We start from the raw sequence: 24,610 nt of genomic DNA on the forward strand, positions 1-24,610 counted from the left end.
AGCAGATAATTCAGAAACTCTTCTAGCGGAAGAGATAGCAACCAAAAACAAAACTTTCCAAGATAGTAACTTAATATCTATGGAATGTAGAGGTTCAAACGGAACCCCCTGAAGAACTGAAAGAACTAGATTTAGACTCCATGGAGAAGCCACAGGTCTGTAGTCAGCCTTGATTCTGACTAAAGCCTGCACAAACTCCTGAACATCTGGCATTGCTGCCAGACGTTTGTGTAACAAAACAGACAGAGCTGATATCTGTCCTTTTAACCCCTTAACGACGTATGCCATACGTCCTCAAAAAAAAAGCACTTAACGACCAAGGACGTATGGCATACGTCGTCGGTTTAACAGAGCACTGGAAGCGATCGAAATCGCTTCCAGCGGCTCTAACAGTATTGCAGGCTTGCCTTGATGTCTAGGCATCCTGCAATACTGTTCCCGAGTGCCGGGACCGGATTGATCACTCCCCCACGAGTGATCACTTCCGGTTTCGCTCCACGTGGAGCCCGGCAGTGTTTCAGAGCATCGGAAGCGATCGGACACGCTTCCGATGTTCTGCTTGTGTGCTAAGTGCCTCGGTGGGTCGAGGCACTTAGTTGTAAAATAAAAGTAAAAAAGTAAAAAGAAAAAAAACGAATAAAATAAAAAAAGCCCTAAATAGCCCCCCCCCCCCTCCCCCTTCACTAGGCATCCAAGATGGCGATGCCCAGTGCATCATGGGGCCTCTGGGGGTGTCCCTAGCCTGCATCATCATAGGGGCAAGCTAGGGTCACCCAATCTGAGCCTCCCACCCTAAAAAAAATAATAATAATAAAATACCCCATTTGTCTGATCATGTCAATATTTGTAAATATTGACTATGATCAGTGTGGATCTCCCTCCCTCTCCTCACTTGCCATTTTGTTGGAGAGAGAGAGAGACCTGTATTTAGCAGAGAGAGAGATTTATTTATTTTATTTGTTAAAAAATATAGAACCAAAGGCTCTTTTCAGAGCCATTAACCCCTAGCTTGCCAGTGATCACTATATATCACTGGCAGTAGCATAGGTGCACTTTTTTTTTGCTGCATTTTGCTGTCTGTGCATTTTTTTAGGGGTTAATTTTGTTGTTGTAATTTTTTAAAAACCCAAAGGCTCTTTTCAGAAACATTTAGTTAATTTAATTTTCAGAGCCATTAACCCCTAGCTTGCCAGTGATCACTATATATCACTGGCAGTAGCATAGGTGCACTTTTTTTTTTGCTGCATTTTGCTGTCTGTGCATTTTTTAGGGGTTAATTTTGTTGTTGTAATTTTTTAAAAACCCAAAGGCTCTTTTCAGAAACATTTAGTTAATTTAATTTTCAGAGCCATTAACCCCTAGTTTGCCAGTGATCGCTATAAATCACTGGCAGTTGCATAGCTGTACTTTTTTGCTGTCTGTGCATTTTTTTAGGGGTTAATTTTGTTGTTGTAATTTTTTAAAAACCCAAAGGCTCTTTTCAGAAACATTTAGTTAATTTAATTTAATTTTCAGAGCCATTAACCCCTAGCTTGCCAGTGATCGCTATAAATCACTGGCAGTAGCATAGCTGTACTTTTTTGCTAGTTAATTTAGTTAATTAATTTAGTTAATTTAATTTTCAGAGCCATTAACCCCTAGCTTGCCAGTGATCACTATAAATCACTGGCAGTTGCATAGCTGTACTTTTTTGCTGTCTGTGCATTTTTTTAGGGGTTAATTTTGTTGTTGTAATTTTTTAAAAACCCAAAGGCTCTTTTCAGAAACATTTAGTTAATTTAATTTAATTTTCAGAGCCATTAACCCCTAGCTTGCTAGTGATCGCTATAAATCACTGGCAGTAGCATAGCTGTACTTTTTTGCTAGTTAATTTAGTTAATTTAGTTAATTTAATTTTCAGAGCCATTAACCCCTAGTTTGCCAGTGATCGCTATAAATCACTGGCAGTTGCATAGCTGTACTTTTTTGCTGTCTGTGCATTTTTTTAGGGGTTAATTTTGTTGTTGTAATTTTTTAAAAACCCAAAGGCTCTTTTCAGAAACATTTAGTTAATTTAATTTAATTTTCAGAGCCATTAACCCCTAGCTTGCCAGTGATCGCTATAAATCACTGGCAGTAGCATAGCTGTACTTTTTTGCTAGTTAATTTAGTTAATTAATTTATTTAATTTAATTTTTTTAGTAATTGTTTTCTGTGACAGATACAAAAATGTCACAGAAAAGATATAGTGCTGAGGAGGCGTATGCCATCCTTGCGTCAGAGTCAGATGCCTCCATTTCTGACTCAGACCCCAATTTTGACCCTGCCATGTGCTCAGATACATCACTAGATGCAGACTCAACTGATAGTGATGTATCTGTGGCTGCTAGCCCCCCTGCCAGAAGGAGGCGTGTTGCTGCCATTGCTGCTGAAGAGTGGGTAATGCCTCATCTCCAGAGGCCAGATATCCCACCCTTCACAGCAAATGCTGGCATAAATATAGATGTGGCAGGTTTTAGCCCCCAGCAGTTTCTGGAAGTGTTTCTGGGCGATGATATATTGGGGAACATTGTCGCCCAAACTAATTTATATGCCCATCAGTTCCGTGCTGCAAAGCCTGGAACATATTTGGCAAAGCAGCAATGGGCCCCCATCAATGTGCCAGAATTCAAAAAATTCTGGGCATTGACTATGCTGATGGGCATCATAAAGAAACCCTCCATTCGCTCCTACTGGAGTAGTAGCCCCATCTGCTCTACCCCCATTTTCTCCCAGACTATGTCGAGGAAGAGGTATGAAATGATTCTGCATTTCATGCACTTCAGCGACAACAGCCTGTGCCCCCCTAGGGAGCATCCCCAATTTGACAGGCTGTATAAAATCCGCCCCCTGATAACCCACTTTTCTGCCAGGTTTGCAGAGGCTTATACACCTGGAAGGAATATATGCGTTGATGAATCCCTAATGAAGTATAAGGGAAGGCTGGGATTCAAGCAGTATATTCCTTCCAAACGCTCCAGATATGGGGGTAAAGGTGTATAAGCTCTGTGACAGCGAGACTGGGTATACTCAGGCCTTCCGGGTGTATGAGGGAAAGGATAGCCACCTTGACCCTCCAGGTTGCCCAGAACATATGGGAACCACTGGCAAGATTGTCTGGGACCTGATATTACCCCTAATGAACAAAGGGTATCACTTGTACTTAGACAATTTTTATACAAGTGTCCTTTTGTTCAAGCTACTGCATTGCTTTGATACAGTAGCTTGCGGTACAATTAAAAAGAACCGCGCAGGTTTCCCAGGACAACTTGTACGCACCCGGCTACGAAGGGGGGAGACCTCAGCTCTGCGCCAAGAGGAGCTGTTGGCACTTAAGTACAGAGACAAGAAGGATGTATACCTTCTTACCACCATCCACACAGAGAGGACGGTGGCGGTATCTGTACGTGGCAGAGCTGAGATCATAAGGAAGCCAGTGTGCATCAAGTCTTATAACCAGCATATGGGTGGGGTTGATCTGGCTGATCAGCTGCTGCAGCCCTACCTAATTATGCGGAAGACAAGGGCCTGGTACAAAAAGGTTGCAATTTACCTAATGCAGATTGCAACCCACAACGCTTTTTTGTTGTTCAAAAAAGCAAACCCCAGAGTTAAAAAAACTTTTTTACAGTTTCAGCTCCAGATTATTACTGGGATTTTGTACCATGATGCACCTGCTCCCCGGGCGGTGATGGGAGAGAGCAGAGTTGGGGCTACTCATTTTATTTTTAAAATCCCCCCTACTGCCGCAAAGCAGAAACCACAAAAAAAAATGTCTGTACCAAGAGGGGGAAGAGAAGGGACACCATATATCACTGTCCTGATTGCCCTGGACAGCCTGCACTCTGCATTGGGGACTGCTTCAAGCGGTACCATACAATGGTCAATTTTTAAAAAAATAAATACATTTGGTGTTATATATATATATACATACAGGGAGTGCAGAATTATTAGGCAAGTTGTATTTTTGAGGATTAATTTTATTATTGAACAACAACCATGTTCTCAATGAACCAAAAAAAACTCATTAATATCAAAGCTGAATATTTTTGGAAGTAGTTTTTAGTTTGTTTTTAGTTTTAGCTATTTTAGGGGGATATCTGTGTGTGCAGGTGACTATTACTGTGCATAATTATTAGGCAACTTAACAAAAAACAAATATATACCCATTTCAATTATTTATTTTTACCAGTGAAACCAATATAACATCTCAACATTCACAAATATACATTTCTGACATTCAAAAACAAAACAAAAAAAAATCAATGACCAATATAGCCACCTTTCTTTGCAAGGACATTCAAAAGCCTGCCATCCATGGATTCTGTCAGTGTTTTGATCTGTTCACCATCAACATTGCGTGCAGCAGCAACCACAGCCTCCCAGACACTGTTCAGAGAGGTGTACTGTTTTCCCTCCTTGTAAATCTCACATTTGATGATGGACCACAGGTTCTCAATGGGGTTCAGATCACGTGAACAAGGAGGCCATGTCATTAGATTTTCTTCTTTTATACCCTTTCTTGCCAGCCACGCTGTGGAGTACTTGGACGCGTGTGATGGAGCATTGTCCTGCATGAAAATCATGTTTTTCTTGAAGGATGCAGACTTCTTCCTGTACCACTGCTTGAAGAAGGTGTCTTCCAGAAACTAGCAGTAGGACTGGGAGTTGAGCTTGACTCCATTTTTAACCCGAAAAGGCCCCACAAGCTCATCTTTGATGATACCAGCCCAAACCAGTACTCCACCTCCACCTTGCTGGCGTCTGAGTCGGACAGGAGCTCTCTGCCCTTTACCAATCCAGCCACGGGCCCATCCATCTGGCCCATCAAGACTCACTCTCATTTCATCAGTCCATAAAACCTTAGAAAAATCAGTCTTGAGATATTTCTTGGCCCAGTCTTGACGTTTCAGCTTGTGTGTCTTGTTCAGTGGTGGTCGTCTTTCAGCCCAATTTCTTACCTTGGCCATGTCTCTGAGTATTGCACACCTTGTGCTTTTGGGCACTCCAGTGATGTGGCAGCTCTGAAATATGGTCAAACTGGTGGCAAGTGGCATCTTGGCAGCTGCATGCTTGACTTTTCTCAGTTCATGGGCATTTATTTTGCGCCTTGGTTTTTCCACATGCTTCTTGCGACCCTGTTGACTATTTTGAATGAAACGCTTGATTGTTCGATGATCACGCTTCAGAAGCTTTGCAATTTTAAGAGTGCTGCATCCCTCTGCAAGATATCTCACTATTTTTTGACTTTTCTGAGCCTGTCAAGTCCTTCTTTTGACCCATTTTGCCAAAGGAAAGGAAGTTGCCTAATAATTATGCACACCTGATATAGGGTGTTGATGTCATTAGACCACACCCCTTCTCATTACAGAGATGCACATCACCTAATATGCTTAATTGGTAGTAGGCTTTCGAGCCTATACAGCTTGGAGTAAGACAACATGCATAAAGAGGATGATGTGGTCAAAATACTCATTTGCCTAATAATTCTGCACTCCCTGTATATATTTTTTTTTTGGTTATGTTTACTGTTAGATGGGTTTTTTTTTTTTTACTGTGCCAGATTTTTACATTTCACTACTCTATTTTTTTCTAAAATTGGGCCTGTTATTTTTTTTTTTAACCAAAACCCCTGTCAAACCTATGCATGGGGGACATAGGTGTTCTCAGGATGCCTTGCAAAAAACAACCTGAAGTATGTTTTTGTAATAACTTACAACAGTCTCTCCTAAATCATAGTCAAAAAGCAATGTGTCTGTAAAAATGAAAATTGAAAAATTACCACCATACACTTTCTCCAATTTTTTGGGCTAAAACGGTTGCTTCAAAGGCATCAAAGCACACCATATACAATACCTTGGGGTGTCAACATTTAAAAAATATACACTTTCATGGCAATAAATAAAAGTGGGGTATGCGATAAGCCACAAACTAAAGATAGGCCTATCAGAAGAAATACTCTCATTGTTAATAACTAAAATCACAAGTCATAAATTTGTAACATAACCTTCCCAAAATCCTGGCAAACCTATGCATGGGGGGCATAGGTGTACTCAGGGTGCCTTGCAGAAAACAACCTGAAGTATTCTTTTGCAATAACTTACAACAGTCTCTCCTAAATCATAGTCAAAAAGCAATGTGTCTGTAAAAATGAAAATTGAAAAATAACCACCATACACTTTCTCCAATTTTTTGGGCTAAAACGGTTGCTTCAAAGGCATCAAAGCACACCATATACAATACCTTGGGGTGTCAACTTTTCAAATATATGCACATTCATGGAAAACAAATAAATTGGGGTATGTTAAAAGACCCCCCAAAAAGACGATAGGCAAAGAAAATATGTTAAATGTGAAAAAAAATCACAAACGCATGTCAGACATTTGGCATTGCACCCCCCAAACAAGCCCCCAAACCTATGCATAGGTGGTATCACTGAACTCAGGAGATGTTGGTGACCACATATTGGTGTCTTCTTTGGTAGTAACACATAACAGGAGCTGTGAATACATGTCTAAAGTACAATGTATGTGAACAATAACACAAAAATATGAATGCCCAATAGTTTGACAAAGACTAGTGGTTAAATTAGTGCATGGAAAGTGTTAAAATACCTGCATTTGAAATACCCTAGGAAGTCTACTTTTCAAAAATATATGGTTTGATTGAGGTAAATTACATTGGCCGGCTTCAGAAATGTCTTAAATAGGACATGGGTGCATGGGATGTGAAAATTCAAAGTGGAAAAAATGGAATGGGCTTCCTAAAAATAAGGCCTTTTAGCCCCCAGAGAACCCAACACACCTATACATGGGTGGTATCACTGTACTCAGGAGAGGTTGTTGAACACATATTGAGGTGTTTTTTGGCAGTAACACATAACAGGAACTGAAAATCCATGCCTAAAGTACAATGTGTGTGAAAAATAACACAAAAAATGACTACCCAAAAGTTTGACAAAGACTGGTGGTTGAATTAGTGCATGGAAAGTGTTAAAATATCAGCATTTGAAAAACCCTAGGGTGTCTACTTTTCAAAAATATATGGTTTGATGGGGGTAAATTCCATTGGCCAGCTACAGAAATGTCCCAAATAGGACATGGGTGCATGATGACCGATGTGAAAATTCCAAGTTGAAAAACTGGAATGCGCTACCTAAAAATAAGGCCATTTAGCCCCCAGAGAACCCGACACACCTATACATAGGTGGTATCACTGTACTCAGGAGATATTGTTGAACACATATTGAGGTGGTTTTTGGCAGTAACACATAACAGGAACTGAAAATCCATGCCTAAAGTACAATGTGTGTGAAAAATAACACAAAAAAATGACTACCCAAAAGTTTGACAAAGACTAGTGGTTGAATTAGTGCATGGAAAGTGTTAAAATACCAGCATTTGAAATACCCTAGGGTGTCTACTTTTCAAAAATATATGGTTTGATGGGGGTAAATTCCATTGGCCAGCTTCAGAAATGTCCCAAATAGGACATGGGTGCATGATGACCGATGTGAAAATTCCAAGTTGAAAAACTGGAATGCGCTCTCTAAAAATAAGGGCTTTTAGCCCACAGAGAACCCGACACACCTATACATGGGTGGTATCACTGTACCCAGGAGATGCTACTGAAGACATATTAGGGTGTTATTTGGCAGTAACCCTTACCATTTTATCAGTAAATGTATTCTTAAATTGCTATTTGTCAAAAAATCAAATTATTTCCCCCCCCCCCCAAACTTTGGCATAGATTGGTGATAAAATGGTTGCATGAAAAAAGTCAAAATACCCCAAGTTTAATACCTTAGGTTGTCTTCTTTTAAAAAATATATACATTTGAAGGGTTATTCAGGGATTCCTGACAGATATTGGTGTTACAATGTAACTATCGCCAATTTTGAAAAAACATGGTTTTGAAATAGCAAAGTGCTAATTGTACTTATTGCCCTATAACTTGCAAAAAAAGCAAAGAACATGTAAACATTGGGTATTTCTAAACTCAAGACAAAATTTAGAAACTATTTAGCATTGGTATTTTATGGTGGTTGTAGATGTGTTAGAGATTTTGGGGCTCAAAGTTAGAAAAAGTGTGGTTTTTTTCCATTTTTTCCTAATATTTTATAATTTTTTTATAGTAAATTATAAGATATGATGAAAATAATGGTATCTTTAGAAAGTCCATTTAATGGCGAGAAAAACAGTATATAATATGTGTGGGTACAGTAAATGAGTAAGAGGAAAATAACAGTTAAAGACAAACATCTCAGAAATGCAAAAATAGCCTTGGTCCCAGATGGTCAACAAATTGAAAAGTGGCCTGGTCACTAAGGGGTTAAGGAACTAGCTGACAAACCTTTCTCCAATCCTTCTTGGAGAAAAGCTAAAATCCTTGGAATCCTGATCTTACTCCATGAGTAACCCTTGGATTCGCACCAACAAAGATATTTCCGCCATATCTTATGGTAAATTTTCCTAGTGACAGGCATTCTAGCCTGAATCAGGGTATCTATAACTGAATCCGAAAACCCACGCTTAGCTAGAATCAAGCGTTCAATCTCCAAGCAGTCAGTTGCAGAGAGACTAGGTTTGGATGTACGAATGGACCTTGAATTAGAAGGTCCTGCCTCAAAGGTAGCTTCCATGGTGGAACCGATTACATATTCACCAGGTCTGCATACCAGGTCCTGCGTGGCCACGCAGGAGCTATCAGAATTACCGAAGCCTTCTCCTGTTTGATCCTGGCTACTAGCCGTGGGAGAAGAGGAAACGGTGGAAAGACATAAGCTAGATTGAACGACCAAGGCGCTGCTAAGGCATCTACCAGTGTCGCCTTGGGATCCCTGGACCTGGACCCGGACCCGTAACATGGAACTTTTGAGTTCTGACGTGACGCCATCAGATCCAGATCCGGAATGCCCCATAGTTGAGTTAACTGGGCAAAAACCTCTGGGTGAAGTTCCCACTCCCCCGGATGGAAAGTCTGACGACTCAGATAATCAGCTTCCCAGTTGTCCACTCCTGGGATGTGAATTGCTGATAGATGGCAGGAGCGATCCTCTGCCCATTTGATGATCTTGGATACCTCTCTCATCGCCAGGGAACTCTTCGTTCCCCGATGATTGATGTACGCTACAGTCGTCATGTTGTCCGACTGAAATCTGATGAATCTGGCCTCCGCTAGTTGAGGCCATGCCTGGAGCGCATTGAATATTGCTCTCAATTCCAATATGTTTATCGGGAGAAGAGATTCTTCCCGAGACCATAGACCCTGAGCCTTCAGGGACTCCCAGACCGCGCCCCAGCCCAAAAGACTGGTGTCGGTCGTGACGATGATCCACTCCGGTCTGCGGAAACTCATTCCCTGAGACAGGTGATCTAGAGACAGCCACCAGAGGAGTGAGTCTCTGGTTTTCTGGTCCATTTGAATCTGGGGAGACAAGTCTGCATAATCCCCATTCCACTGTTTGAGCATGCACAGTTGCAATGGTCTTAAATGAATTCGAGCAAAAGGAACCACGTCCATTGCCGCAACCATTAGTCCTATTACCTCCATGCACTGAGCTATGGAGGGCTGAGGAATGGATTGAAGAACTCGACAAGCGTTCAGAAGCTTTAACTTCCTGACCTCTGTCAGAAAGATCTTCATTTCTACGGAGTCTATTATTGTTCCCAGAAAGGGAACCCTTGTGGACGGGGACAGGGAACTTTTTTCTATGTTCACCTTCCACCCGTGAGATCTGAGAAAGGCTAAAACAATGTCTGTATGAGCCCTTGCTTTGGGAAGGGACAACGCTTGTATTAGAATGTCGTCTAGGTAAGGTGCTACTGCAATGCCCCTCGGCCTTAGCACCGCTAGAAGGGACCCTAGCACCTTTGTGAAAATTCTGGGAGCAGTGGCTAAACCGAACGGAAGAGCCACGAACTGGTAATGTTTGTCCAGAAAGGCGAACCTCAGAAACTGATGGTGATCTTTGTGGATAGGAATATGCAGGTACGCATCCTTTAAGTCCACGGTAGTCATGTATTGACCCTCCTGGATCGTTGGTAAAATTGTCCGAATGGTTTCCATTTTGAATGATGGAACTCTGAGGAATTTGTTTAGAATTTTTAAGTCCAGAATTGGCCTGAAAGTTCCTTCTTTTTTGGGAACTACAAACAGGTTTGAGTAAAAACCCAGTCCTTGTTCCGCTGTTGGAACTGGGTGTATCACTCCCATCTTTAATAGGTCTTCTACGCAACGTAAGAATGCCTGTCTCTTTATCTGGTCTAAAGATAAGCGAGACATGTGGAACCTTCCCCTTGGAGGAAGGTCCTTGAACTCTAGAAGATACCCCTGAGAAACAATTTCTAGTGCCCAGGGGTCCGGAACATCTCTTGCCCAAGCCTGAGCAAAGAGAGAAAGTCTGCCCCCTACTAGATCCGGTCCCGGATCGGGGGCTACCCCTTCATGCTGTCTTGGTAGCAGCAGCAGGCTTCTTGGCCTGTTTGCCCTTGTTCCAGCCTTGCAATGGCTTCCATGCTGGTTTGGGCTGGGATGCGTTACCCTCTTGCCTAGTGGCTGTAGAGGTGGAAGTCGGTCCGTTCCTGAAATTGCGAAAGGAACGAAAATTAGACTTATTTTTAGCCTTGAAAGGTCTATCCTGTGGAAGGGCATGGCCCTTTCCCCCAGTGATATCTGAAATAATTTCCTTCAACTCTGGCCCAAATAGGGTCTTACCCTTGAAAGGAATATTAAGTAATTTTGTTTTGGACAACACATCCACCGACCAAGACTTTAACCAAAGCACTCTGCGCGCCACAATTGCAAAACCAGAATTTTTCGCCGCTAATTTAGCTAACTGGAAAGCGGCGTCAGTAATGAAAGAATTAGCCAACTTCAGGGCGTGAATTCTGTCCATGACTTCATCATAAGAAGTCTCCTTCTGGAGCGAGTTTTCTAGTTCCTCAAACCAAAAAGCCGCTGCAGTGGTTACAGGAATAATGCAAGAAATTGGTTGAAGAAGAAAACCCTGTTTAACAAAGATTTTCTTAAGTAAACCTTCTAATTTTTTATCCATAGGATCTTTGAAAGTGCAACTGTCTTCTATTGGTATAGTCGTGCGCTTAGCTAGCGTTGAAACTGCCCCCTCTACCTTAGGGACCGTCTGCCATGCGTCCCTTCTAGGGTCAACAATTGGGAACATTTTCTTAAATATAGGAGGGGGAACAAAGGGTACACCTGGCTTCTCCCACTCCTTAGTCACGATATCCGCCACCCTCTTAGGTATCGGAAATGCATCAGTGTGTACTGGGACCTCTAAGAATTTGTCCATTTTACACAATTTTTCAGGGATCACCAAAGGATCACAATCATCAAGTGTAGCTAGGACCTCCTTAAGTAGGGCGCGGAGGTGTTCTAGCTTAAATTTAAATGCTATGGCATCAGGCTCTGTCTGCTGAGAAACTTTCCCTGTGTCAGAAATTTCTCCCTCAGACAGGCCCTCCCTCACCGCCAAGTCAGATTGATGTGAGGGCACTACAGATAAATTATCCTCTGCGTCAGCTTGCTCATTTTCTGTGTTTAAAACTGAGCAATCACGCTTCCTAGGAAAAGCTGGCAGTTTGGATAAAAATGCTGAGAGAGAATTATCCATTACTGCCGCTAACTGTTGCATAGTAATCGCAATTGGTGCATTAGATGTACTGGGCATCGCTTGCGCGGGCATAGCTAGTGTTGACACAGAAGGGGAGGATAGCGAGCTATCTTCACACCCTTCAGCTAAAGATTCATCTTGGGCTATATCTTTAAGTGCAATTGTACGGTCCTTAAGCTGTTTGGACGCTATAGCACATTTCACACAAATTTAATGGGGGAACCACCTTGGCCTTTGAACATAGAGAACATAGGCTATCTGAAGGTTCAGACATGTTTAACAGACTTAAAAGTAACTTCAATGCAAAAAAATTTATTTTTGACAAAAACGTTACTGTCTCTTTAAATAATAAAAGTGCTCACTTTATTACTGAAACATCAAAAAACCATCAAAAACACATCCGATTTTTATGAAATTTTCGCCCAAACCGGAGCTAATAGCAGTTAACCGGTTAACACACTACAGTACTCTGCCACAGCTTGCCCTGTGGCTTTTACCTTCCTTAGGGTTATTTTGGTAAGAATATAAGCCTCCCTGGAGCCCTTCCTGATGCCTCCGGACTCCCCACGTGAAGCTGCATGAACTGGCTAGTCAAAACAAGTGCACAATTGAGGCGCGAAAATGAGGCTTCCTTCCTCTGCATACCAGAGTGGAGGGGCCTTTCTGACTAGATTAGGTGTCCAACTAAGTGCCAGGCGCAAATTAATCCCCAAAAGTTTTTTAAGTTGATAAAAAAAAACACCTATTTAAGTTGAAAACTTGCTAAAAAGCAATCGATTAGCCCACAATAGTGTCAACCAGCATAAGCCCTTAAAATAAGCCATCCTTTTATTGCTGAATCTAATAACAATGGCTTACCTATCCCAGAGGGAATTTCTGACAGTCTTCTAACATTACTGGGTCTTGTTAGAAAAATGACTGATCATACCTGAAGCAGTTAAGCCTGCAAACTGTTCCCCCCAACTGATGTTATCTGGTTTCAACAGTCCTGCGTGGGAACAGCAATGGATTTTAGTTACTGGTGCTAAAATCATAGTCCTCTTAGCAGAAATCTTCTTCTGCTGCAGAGTAAATAGTACAAGCCGGCACTATTTTAAAATAACAAACTCTTGATAGAAGAAATAAAAAACTACAACTAACACCACATACTCTTTACCACCCCCGGGGAGATGCTACTAGTTAGAGCGGCAAAGAGAATGACTGGGGGGGCGGAGCCTGAGGGGAGCTATATGGACAGCTTTGCTGTGTGCTCTCTTTGCCACTTCCTGTAGGGATTGAGAATATCCCACAAGTAAGGATGAAGCCGTGGACCGGATACACCAATGTAGGAGAAAATATAAAATGTAGGTATTTTTTCCACTACATGAAAAAAAATCTTGAGAACTCTGATATTTTTGGTACAAATACACACAGATGTTACATTTATTTTGTTCTGAAATATAAATATAATATGATGTTGCTCTCAAAGTAAAACATGGAATGTTGTAGATTATATGTAATCCAGGGGTCAACAAATGTGTTTAAAATTAGAAATTAAATTTACCACAATACAAAAATACCACACTTACTTGATAAAAGAACAGATTAACAATTTTTAATGTGATGTGTGTGTATGTATGTGTATATATATATATATATATATATATATATATATTCACACACACATACACATATACACACATATACATACATACAAATATGCCATGTGAGTGGTTTACACACATACACATTTTACAGCCTTACAGTCTACAAACTTTGTTGTCAAAGTGCCCTAAAGGCTGTAAATCACAATTGGCAACTTGTAATAAAGAGCAGAGCAGCTGGTCCCACATAACCTCCACACCTCCAAGGCCTTTATAGAACAAAAACATTCATCCTGAAGCAGAATTTAACCCCCTGGCTATCAAAATGCCCTACAGCACATAACAAGTGAATACACTGCAACCCTCTCTGGTAGCCAAGGGGTTAAAGTGCTCTGTTTGTTATGTTGTCATTCTAGGCAGCATTAGAAGCCTTGTACAGTCCTAACCTGTTGTTCTGAAGCTTTCATTCCTCAACAAAAAGTGTCTGCTACACATCAGCATGGAGCTTGGCTGTGTGAGGCAACAGAAGTACATAAAATAAAAGTGAAACTAAACATGCCTGGTGAAAATGGGAGGGGTTTAGTTTTAATCTTTGCCCCTCTCTCCTTCATGGCTCCCTCAACTGCTGTAACATATTCCCAATGAAACACTCGTCTCTGTAAGCATCTGGCAGCACAATTCTTTAAAAAAAAAAAAAAAGGGCATTAATTTTAGTATTACTGACAGGCAGGCGCCCCTCACTGCAAGGCGCCTGTAGGCACATACCTACTGTGCCTAACGGGAAATCCGGCCCTGGATATACCTCACTTTACAGTGCTTCGCTAATACAGCGCTTTGTGGAGCTGAAGTTCATCTCCAAGGATTTTGAAACAGTGCTGTAATCTTCGTGAGATTGCGAGAAAAGTGACTGCCACCATTTTGTTATGCTTAGTTCACTCTGTTTACAGCATTACAGTGCAATTTGTGTCAGTAATTGACCCTATTTTACAGGTACAGTATTTATTGAATACTAATTGAATGCTGTACTGTGCTAGTGTTAAACTAAACGTGGCACTATTGCACCCCTAATATATGTTAGTTCAAACATGTTTTCAAGTCTTTAAACACACTGGCAAGTAAAAAGAAAGCTAAAACTGCCATGTTTCACTTTAAGGCAGTTTTCACTTTACAGCGGGGCAACGGTCCCTAACCCGCTATATGAGCGTGGTATACCTGTATTTATTTTAAAGCAAATGTTAACATTGCAGTATATACAGGGTTCCAAATTTCAAGTCCTAAGCTACTAACCAGGCCAAAATGTCACTCGCCGCTTCTGATCTCACCCATCACATCCCACCCACTACCCAGCCCCCTTCACATATGTTTAGCCATTATGAAACACCTTTTTATGCAATTATTTCTCACATTTATTTTATTTTAAACCATAACAAACTAAGTAATTTTAATACAATTATTACAAATATATACATTAAGCTGGCCATTTTGCACAGTGTAGAGACAGTATTTATCTTGCTCTCTACTCGTCCCAGTTCAATTTCTGATCACACAGGGAGAGTGGCCGAGTGGAAATTTTGAGCCCTGGTATACAGTATGTCGCTCAAGCAACCTGTATATTTGATGGCTGCTCTATATAGAGGCTATTTTACTACAAACTCTAAACAGGTGGTATAGCTAATGAGAAGCCTGATCTTCCAACCAATAAGGATAGAGTGTGCTGTAAATCCTCGCTTCACTGTTAGCATATATTTAATTAAAGGTTATGCTGGTACAGCCACAGGAGGGTATATATATAAACACAGTGTGCGATTCTTGGGTGCAGGAGGGACATAAATACTGCAATGTTAAAAGGATACTAAACCCAAATTTTGTTTTTAATGATTCAGATAGAGCATGCAATTTTAAGCAACTTTCTAATGTACTCCTATTATCAAATTTTCTTTGTTCTCCTGCTATCTTTATTTGTAAAGCAGGAATGTAAAGCTTAGGAGCCAGCCCATTTTCGGTTCAGCACCTGGATAGCGCTTGCTGATTGGTGGCTAAAGGTTAATGAATTTTGGAGTAACCTTTAATTGTGATGACATATGGAGCTGCAAATTACTTTTGGAGAAACAGTTTAGTTGATTTTATTTACATATCGCGGGTGCGAGCAGCCTGCATTTGGAGATAAAACGTCAAGATTTCATATCTAGCCGTCAAATTTTGCTACCCTCTCACAACATATGTGGAATGCAGTGACATAAGTGTGCACATATGCACTGGGAGGGTAGAAAAATTCTACAGGTAGTAAAAATCGACAGGATACAGGCACAATGCCAAGGATCAGTAACAGCATCTTCAACACAGAAGATTGGCGGACAAGTCTACATTTTACCAGGGAGGCCTGTGACATTTCTCACTAAGAAAGGACATTTCATTGCCTGGTTGATAACTCTTTTGGCTCCATGTACGAAGCAGCGAGAGCAAGCCTGCTTCCCGCAATGATAGAAGCAGCGGTCATTAGAACGCTGCTTCTTACACACTTCGCCACCTCAGAGGTGACTAAGAGAAACCACAGAGAGCTTGCTTGCTCTCTGTGATGGACAGTCCCTTCACTCTCGCAAGGGGCGGGTATGACACAATTATCGGAGTGTGTAATGATACATAGAGCCAGCGGATGAACAGATCCATTGTCCGTATGCAGCGAAGGTGGGTGGACAGCTTTGCATGTTGAGAAGCTCTGCCCGCCTTATATTACATGGGGCCCCTTCTCTACCTTTCTGAATGACAGGTTACTGCGAGGAGGATCGGTTAGAGGACCCCTCACAATGACTAGCAGATCTGCACTTCACTTTTACGTCACTCCTCATCAGGGAGGCAAAAGAAAATGACTTTGAATGATGAAAATTGGGATGGATTTTAAGCCCTGGTGCGTTGCAGTATCTTTTGCCTCCTAACAGTGGTCAGGACGCGAATTTGTGGTGGACTCTCGTCTTGCTATTTTATGTTTAATATAAAAAAGAAGAGAAGAAGCCATTAAATACTATAAAAAAAATTCACCTAAAACTCAGTTCTTCAATAATGACAATGTTTTGCTGTACGAATTTACAGTTAACACTGCATTGCTGTTTGACTAAACTAATAATAGAATTGGACTTTTTTTATGCTATGAAAACACCCTAAAAGTGCAGTCATCATTGCCAACAAATTCAAGTCTAGTTGAGATACCTGCTTTTCCACATTTGGTTTTGGAAGCTGCAGAGTCTGTGGAGTCGCCAACCTTGGAGCAGTAATCACAAAACCGGTGACCTGTGCAGTGGTAAAGGCTTTCGAGATGGCTGTTGGCTGTCCATTAACAATGCGTACAGGATGGATAGAGTTTTGTGATGTAGGTGTGAGTTTTGTGGTTAACATGACAGGCCGTTGAATGAGCTGTGGAGCTGCCAGCATGGGGGGAGGTGCAGGAGCAATAGGAATGTTATTTTGTGCTGCTGGCTTTGGCCGCACCTGTAATAAGACACAAAACATTTTTTTGTTTATATTAATAATGGTCTTAACATTAATAACTAAAAGCAGATAAAGATGTAATTAAAGATAATAAGACAAAATACATAACGGTAATTCATTAATTTCATATAGGCACTGAATAGGGAATATTAAATAACAGATAATAAATCATCATATATTATCTATATAACATCTGCTTCCAAATAAAGATAATAAATATCGGGGTCATGGTTTGCTTGAATATAATGATGACAGTCCATGATTCATCATATGTGGGATTCAATACCCAAGCAGTAAAGCCCACAAGCCCACCAAATCAGGGCGAACTTAAAGGCACAGTCTACATTAAAATTGTTATTGAGTGCTAATGACAGCTCTGAGCCGTCGCAAGTTTTCACAGTCAGGTGCCGACGACGGCTCAGAGTTGTCGCTAGCACTCACCCACCTTGAGGGCAATCTGGGGGCTCCCATCGACTCCCACCCCGGCGATCGGGCCTGTATAGTGAAAGGCAATAATGTGATGACGTAACCGTGCAAATTTATTGAAAAATTACAATGGACAGTATAGGGAAATGGGGGCATGCTGCTTAGAAGCCTGTATTTCAGGTCTTGGGTATATGAAAAAAGAAAAAAAGTTAAAAAAAATAATTTATGTAAGAACTTACCTGATAAATTCATTTCTTTCATAGTGGCAAGAGTCCATGAGCTAGTGACGTATGGCATATACATTCCTACCAGGAGGGGGCAAAGTTAACCAAACCTCAAAATGCCGATAAATACACCTCCCACCTCAGTTTAACGTATAGCCAAGTAGTGAGGTGTAAAAAAAGGAGTTATAAGCATAAAAAAAAGAAAAAAAGAAAGAGAACTGGAAAAATAATGTGCTTTATACAAAAAATCATAACCCCCCCAAAAAATAGGGTAGGTCTCATGGACTCTTGCCACTATGAAGGAAATGAATCAGGTAAGTTCTTACATAAATTATGTTTTCTTTCATGTAAGTGGCAAGAGTCCATGAGCTAGTGACGTATGGTATATAATACCCAAGTTGTTGAAATTCACGAGTCACTAGAGAGGGAGGGATAAAATAAAAACGGCTATATACGCTGAGAAATGAAATCCCCAAAAATTATTTAAGTTTTTCTTAAAAATATCAAAACACTCAAATCAAATGGCACTTGAGACAGCTGCCTGAAGAACCTTTCTACCAAAGGCTGCTTCCGAAGAAGCAAACACATAAAAATGGTAAAATTTAGTAAAATGTATGGAAAGAAGACCAAGTCAGTTCCACTGACGGAGCATGCTTAACTGCAGAAATCTGAGGTGGAAACGGGCGAACGGGATGATGTCCATTGCCGCTACCATCAGACCTATTACCTCCATGCACTGAGCCACTGATGGCAGAGGAAAGGACTGAAGTGCTAGGCAAGAATCGAAAATCTTTGATTTCCTGACTTCTGTCAGAAAATTTTTAATTGATAAGGAATCTATTATGGTTCCCAAGAAAATTACCCTTGTATTTGGAAGTAAGGAACTCTTTTCCAAACTTACCTTCCAACCGTGAGATAGCAGGAAAGATAACATTTCCGTGAGGGATCTTGCTTGTTGAAAGGATGGCCCCTGAACCTGAATGTCTTGCAGATAAGGCGACACTGCAATGCCCCGCAATCTGAGCGCCGTCAACAGGGATCCCAGAACCTTTGAGAAAATTCTGGGAGCTGTGGCAAGGTCGAATGGAAGAGCCACGAACTGGAAGTGTTTGTCTAGAAATGCAAACCTTAGAAACTTGTGATGGTCCCTGTGAATGGGAACATGCAGGTATGTGTCCTTTAAATCTACTGTTGTCATAAATTGACCCTCTTGGACCAAAGGAAGAATGGAACGAATAATTTCTATCTTGAAGGACGGCACTCTGAGGAATTTGTTTAGACTCTTGAGATCTAAAATTGTTCTGAATGTTCCCTCCTTTTTGGGAACCACGAACAGATTGGAATAGAACCCCAGACCCCGTTTCTGCATCGGAACAGGAACTATCACTCCCAGGTCGGAGAGGTCCCGAACACAGTGCAAGAACACCTCTCTTTTTGTCTGGTCTACAGATAATCTTGAAAGCAGAAACCTGCCCCTGGGAGGAAAGGTCTTGAACTTTAGTTTGTATACCTGGGACACGATGTCCACCGCCCAGGGATCCTGAACATCTCGAACCCAAGCCTGAGTGAAGAAGGAAAGTCTGCCCCCCACAAGATCCGGTCCCGGATCTGGGGCAGGCCCTTCATGCTGTTTTTGATTCAATAGCAGGCTTTTTGGATTGTTTTATCTTGTTCCAAGACTGATTGGACCTCTAGGAAGGCTTGAACTGCTCCTGCTTGGAAGAGGAAGGCTTTCCCTTGAAATTTCTTAAGGAACGAAAATTACTCTGACGTCCCTTTTCTTTATTTCTCTTATCCTGAGGGAGGAAATGGCCCTCTCCTCCCGTAATGTCAGAAATTATTTCCGTGAAACCCGGCCCAAACAAGGTCTTTCCCTTGTAAGGAATCGCCAAATGTTTAGACTTAGATGACACATCCGCAGACCAAGATTTTAACCATAAAGCTCTGCGGGCCAGTACAGCAAAACCAGAAATCTTAGCTCCCAGCTTAATAAACTTGAAGGGAAGCATTAGTGATAAAGGAGTTGGCAAACTTAACGGCCTTTATCCTATCCTGGATTTCTTCGAGGGGAGTGTCTGTCCGAATAGAATCAGACAACGCATCAAACCAGTATGCTACCGCACTAGTGACAGTAGCAATACAAACCGCAGGTTGACATTGTAAACCCTGTTGTACATACATTTTATTGAGTAACCCCTCAAACTTCTTATCCAAAGGATCCTTAAAGGAACAACTATCCTCTATGGGAATAGCTGTTCTCTTGGCTAGTGTGAAAATTGCCCCTTCCACTTTGGGTACCGTCTGCCAAGACTCCTTGATAGAGTCTGCTATAGGAAACATCTTTTTAAATATAGGGGATGGAGAAAAAGGGATAGCCGGTCTCTCCCATTCCTTAGCAATAATCTCTGTAGCCCTATCTGGTACAGGAAATACCTCCACCATGGAGGGCACGTCAAAATACTTGTTTAGTTTACTAGACTTCTTAGGATTGACTACGACGGTAGTGTCGGAGTCGTCCAGGGTAGCTAAAACCTCCTTAAGTAACAAACGGAGGTGTTCAAGCTTAAACCTGAAGGAAACAACTTCAGTATCAGTTAAAGGTATTACACTGTCTGGTAGCATCTGAGGGTGAAATCTCAGACTCAAAGTATCTTCCTCTTCAGGTTTCTGGGAAGAAACATTCAAAATAGCCACTACTGTGTAAGCAACCTTATTCACTGATTGATTACATTTCCTCTTGCGCTTTCCCTGCAGCATGGGAAAAGCAGACAACACATCAGATACCGCTGATGACGTTAGGGAAGCAATGTCTTGCAAGGTAACTCCAGGTGGAGTAATAGAGGAAGAACAGGGCACTGGCTGTATGGACTTAAAATTTTGGGACGCTTGAGAAGGCTGCGGCATATTTTGCAGATTTTTGATGCAATGCAAAAACAAAACCGTTTTATTTTTTTGAACAAATACAAAAACGTAACTACTTTATTTTACAAAGATATTGAAAAATAAAAACGTCTTAACACCTCAAACAGCCCCTACACTTCAGCAATAGCTTTGCTGAGGTGCCTACCTTGCAGGAAAACAATATATATATTTCTTAAAACTGGAATCCAGACTGCAGCTGTTTCAGTAATGACAGGATAGCAAATAACCGTTAAATTTGAAAAACGTTAAGATGCAGATATCGCTCCTCCATATACAGGAAGTGAGAGAATAACAAGTGCGCAATTTAGATAACTTTTACCGACACACAAGCCCCGTCCATCGTGGACGTGTCAAAAATAACGTCTCAGCAGACATGTTTAATGAAAACGATAACACCAAATTGAGCCAAGTACTCCTCAAATGCCCAGTGCCTGCAATACTGCCATACATAATCCCCCTTAAAGCAGATTAAGAAAATAAATTAGCACTTACCTCAATAATCTGCCTGGCAGCAAGGCAGATCACTAGGTTTGAGAGGTCCTTTCCCTCACATGGACCTGTGGGGTATATATATCCAGAAACGCCAGTGCAGCACTGGATGAAAGATGTAAGGGTCTGTCAGGAGTACAGAAACTCATTGATCTTTTATACACACACACACTAATTACAAGCAAACAGATCACAGGTGAAGATGGTTACCTTTAATAGCCATTCAAACCCCTTTGTGTCAACTTGTGTGCATGTTATCAGGCAAAAATCACCAGGGTATGTAAACTTTGGATCAGGGTCATTTGGGTAGTTTCTGTTGTCATTATGATTTAAAAAGAGTAAACACAGTTGATTGATAATAAATGGCTTCAGCCAAACACTAACCATGAGTGAAAGAAAAGTTTTTATGTTATCATTCATATTCTCTGCAAAATGGCCAAGAAATCAAATTCTGCCAGGGTATGTAAACTTATGAGCACAACTGTATGTATATGTATATATACACGTATAGATAGATAGATATATAGATAGATAGAGATAGAGAGAGATTATGCTTACCTGATCATTTCTTTTTCATCTGTGGGAGGAGAGTCCACTGCTTCATTCACTACTTGTGGGAATTCAGAACCTAACTTAAATACCTCCCCCACTTCCCTTATACCCCAGTCATTCTGCCAAGGGAACAAGGAACAGTAGGATAAATATCAGGGTATAAATGGTGCCTGAAGAATAAAATTACATTTAGGTCCACCCATCGGAGAAACGGGCAGGAGCAGTGGACTCTTCAACCACATATGGAAATGAAATTATCAGGTAAGCATAATTTATGTATTATATCCATCTGCTTTATTCATTACTTGTGGGAACAAATACCCAAGCTCTAGAGAGCACTGAATGAAAAAAACTGCTTCACCAGGAGCAAAGTCCCGCAGGCTCTCAGTACGCAAATAAACTCACCCCCGACCAGAAGGAAGGGAGACATCCACATTTTTCCAGAAGGGAAGAAGAAGGACTCAGATAAGGGAGTCCAAAAGGACCTCCAGAAACACAAAAGGACTAGGGTATCTTGAAGAAAAACCCGAGGGTAACTCCAAGAGAGAAAAACAGAATTTATGCTTAGCTGATAAATTACTTTCTCCAACGGTGTGTCCGGTCCACGGCGTCATCCTTACTTGTGGGAATATCTCTTCCCCAACAGGAAATGGCAAAGAGTCCCAGCAAAGCTGGCCATATAGTCCCTCCTAGGCTCCGCCCACCCCAGTCATTCGACCGACGGACAGGAGGAAAAATATAGGAGAAACCATATGGTACCGTGGTGACTGTAGTTAGAGAAAATAAGTCATCAGACCTGATTAAAAAACCAGGGCGGGCCGTGGACCGGACACACCGTTGGAGAAAGTAATTTATCAGGTAAGCATAAATTCTGTTTTCTCCAACATTGGTGTGTCCGGTCCACGGCGTCATCCTTACTTGTGGGAACCAATACCAAAGCTTTAGGACACGGATGAAGGGAGGGAGCAAATCAGGTTACCTAAACGGAAGGTACCACGGCTTGCAAAACCTTTCTCCCAAAAATAGCCTCCGAAGAAGCAAAAGTATCAAATTTGTAAAATTTGGCAAAAGTGTGCAGTGAAGACCAAGTCGCTGCCTTACATATCTGGTCAACAGAAGCCTCGTTCTTGAAGGCCCATGTGGAAGCCACAGCCCTAGTGGAGTGAGCTGTGATTCTTTCAGGAGGCTGCCGTCCGGCAGTCTCATAAGCCAATCGGATGATGCTTTTAAGCCAAAAGGAAAGAGAGGTAGAAGTTGCTTTTTGACCTCTCCTTTTACCAGAATAGACGACAAACAGAGAAGATGTTTGTCTGAACTCTTTTGTAGCTTCTAAGTAGAATTTTAGAGCACGGACTACATCTAAATTGTGTAGCAAACGTTCCTTCTTTGAAACTGGTTTCGGACACAAAGAAGGTACAACTATCTCCTGGTTAATATTCTTGTTGGAAACAACCTTTGGGAAAAAAAAACAGGCTTAGTACGCAAAACAACCTTATCTGAATGGAACACCAGATAGGGCGGAGTACACTGCAGAGCAGATAACTCTGAAACTCTTCTAGCAGAAGAAATAGCAACCAAAAACAAAACTTTCCAAGATAACAACTTAATTTCTATGGAATGTAGAGGTTCAAACGGAACCCCTTGAAGAACTGAAAGAACTAGATTTAGACTCCAGGGAGGAGTCAAAGGTCTGTAAACAGGCTTGATCCTAACCAGAGCCTGAACAAATGCTTGAACATCTGGCACAGCTGCCAGTCGTTTGTGTAGTAAGACAGATAAAGCAGAAATCTGTCCCTTTAGAGAACTCGCAGATAATACTTTATCCAAACCTTCTTGCAGAAAGGAAAGAATCTTAGGAATTTTTATCTTATTCCATGGGAATCCCTTGGATTCACACCAACAGATATATCTTTTCCATATTTTATGGTAAATCTTTCTAGTTACCGGTTTTCTGGCCTGAACCAGGGTATCTATCACAGAATCTGAAAACCCACGCTTTGATAGAATCAAGCGTTCAATCTCCAAGCCGTCAGCTGGAGGGAGACCAGATTTGGATGTTCGAATGGACCCTGAACAAGAAGGTCCTGTCTCAAAGGTAGCTTCCATGGTGGAACCGATGACATATTCACCAGGTCTGCATACCAAGTCCTGCGTGACCACGCAGGAGCTATCAAGATCACGAGGCCCTCTCCTGTTTGATCCTGGCTACCAGCCTGGGAATGAGAGGAAACGGTGGAAACACATAAGCTAGGTTGAAGGTCTAAGGTGCTACTAGTGCATCCACTAGAGTCGCCTTGGGATCCCTGGATCTGGACCCGTAGCAAGGAACCTTGAAGTTCTGACAAGACGCCATCAGATCCATGTCTGGAATGCCCCATAATTGAGTCAACTGGGCAAAGATCTCCGGGTGGAATTCCCACTCCCCCGGATGGAATGTCTGACGACTCAGATAATCCGCTTCCCAGTTTTCCACACCTGGGATGTGGATCGCAGATAGATGGCAGGAGTGATCCTCCGCCCATTGTATTATTTTGGTCACTTCTTTCATCGCTAGGGAACTCCTTGTTCCCCCCTGATGATTGATATACGCAACAGTCGTCATGTTGTCTGATTGGAATCTTATGAATCTGGCCTTTGCAAGCTGAGGCCAAGCCCTGAGAGCATTGAATATCGCTCTCAGTTCCAGAATGTTTATCGGGAGAAGAGACTCTTCCCAAGACCATAGTCCCTGAGTTTTCAGGGATTCCCAGACCGCGCCCCAGCCCACTAGACTGGCGTCGGTCGTGACAATGACCCACTCTGGTCTGCGGAAGCTCATTCCCTGGGATAGATGGTCCAGGGTCAGCCACCAACGGCGTGAATCTCTGGTCTTCTGATCTACTTGAATCACTGGAGACAAGTCTGTATAGTCCCCATTCCACTGTTTGAGCATGCACAGTTGTAATGGTCTTAGATGAATTTGTGCAAAAGGAACTATGTCCATTGCTGCAACCATCAACCCTACTACTTCCATGCACTGAGCTATGGAAGGACGTGGAACAGAGTGAAGAACTTGACAAGTGCTTAGAAGTTTTGACTTTCTGACATCTGTCAGAAAAATCCTCATTTCTAAGGAATCTATTATTGTTCCCAAGAAGGGAACTCTTGTTGACGGAGACAGAGAACTTTTTTCTATGTTCACCTTCCATCCGTGAGATCTGAGAAAGGCCAGAACGATGTCTGTATGAGCCTTTGCTTTTGAAAGGGACGACGCTTGTATTAGAATGTCGTCCAAGTACGGT

General features: G+C 41.7%; 1 protein-coding gene across 1 annotated transcript in view; it reads right to left on the bottom strand.

Annotated features, from left to right (window-relative positions):
* Window positions 1-24,610, bottom strand: part of PHF21A (PHD finger protein 21A) — a 631,407-nt gene that overhangs the window by 243,656 nt on the left and 363,141 nt on the right. The window contains exon 8 of the mRNA XM_053720295.1: window positions 16,438-16,716. Coding sequence (XP_053576270.1) covers window positions 16,438-16,716 — 279 coding nt within the window. The remainder of the gene's footprint in view (window positions 1-16,437; window positions 16,717-24,610) is intronic.

Source organism: Bombina bombina, chromosome 7 (genome assembly GCF_027579735.1).
Source record: "Bombina bombina isolate aBomBom1 chromosome 7, aBomBom1.pri, whole genome shotgun sequence".
NCBI classification, from domain to species: Eukaryota; Metazoa; Chordata; class Amphibia; order Anura; family Bombinatoridae; genus Bombina; species Bombina bombina.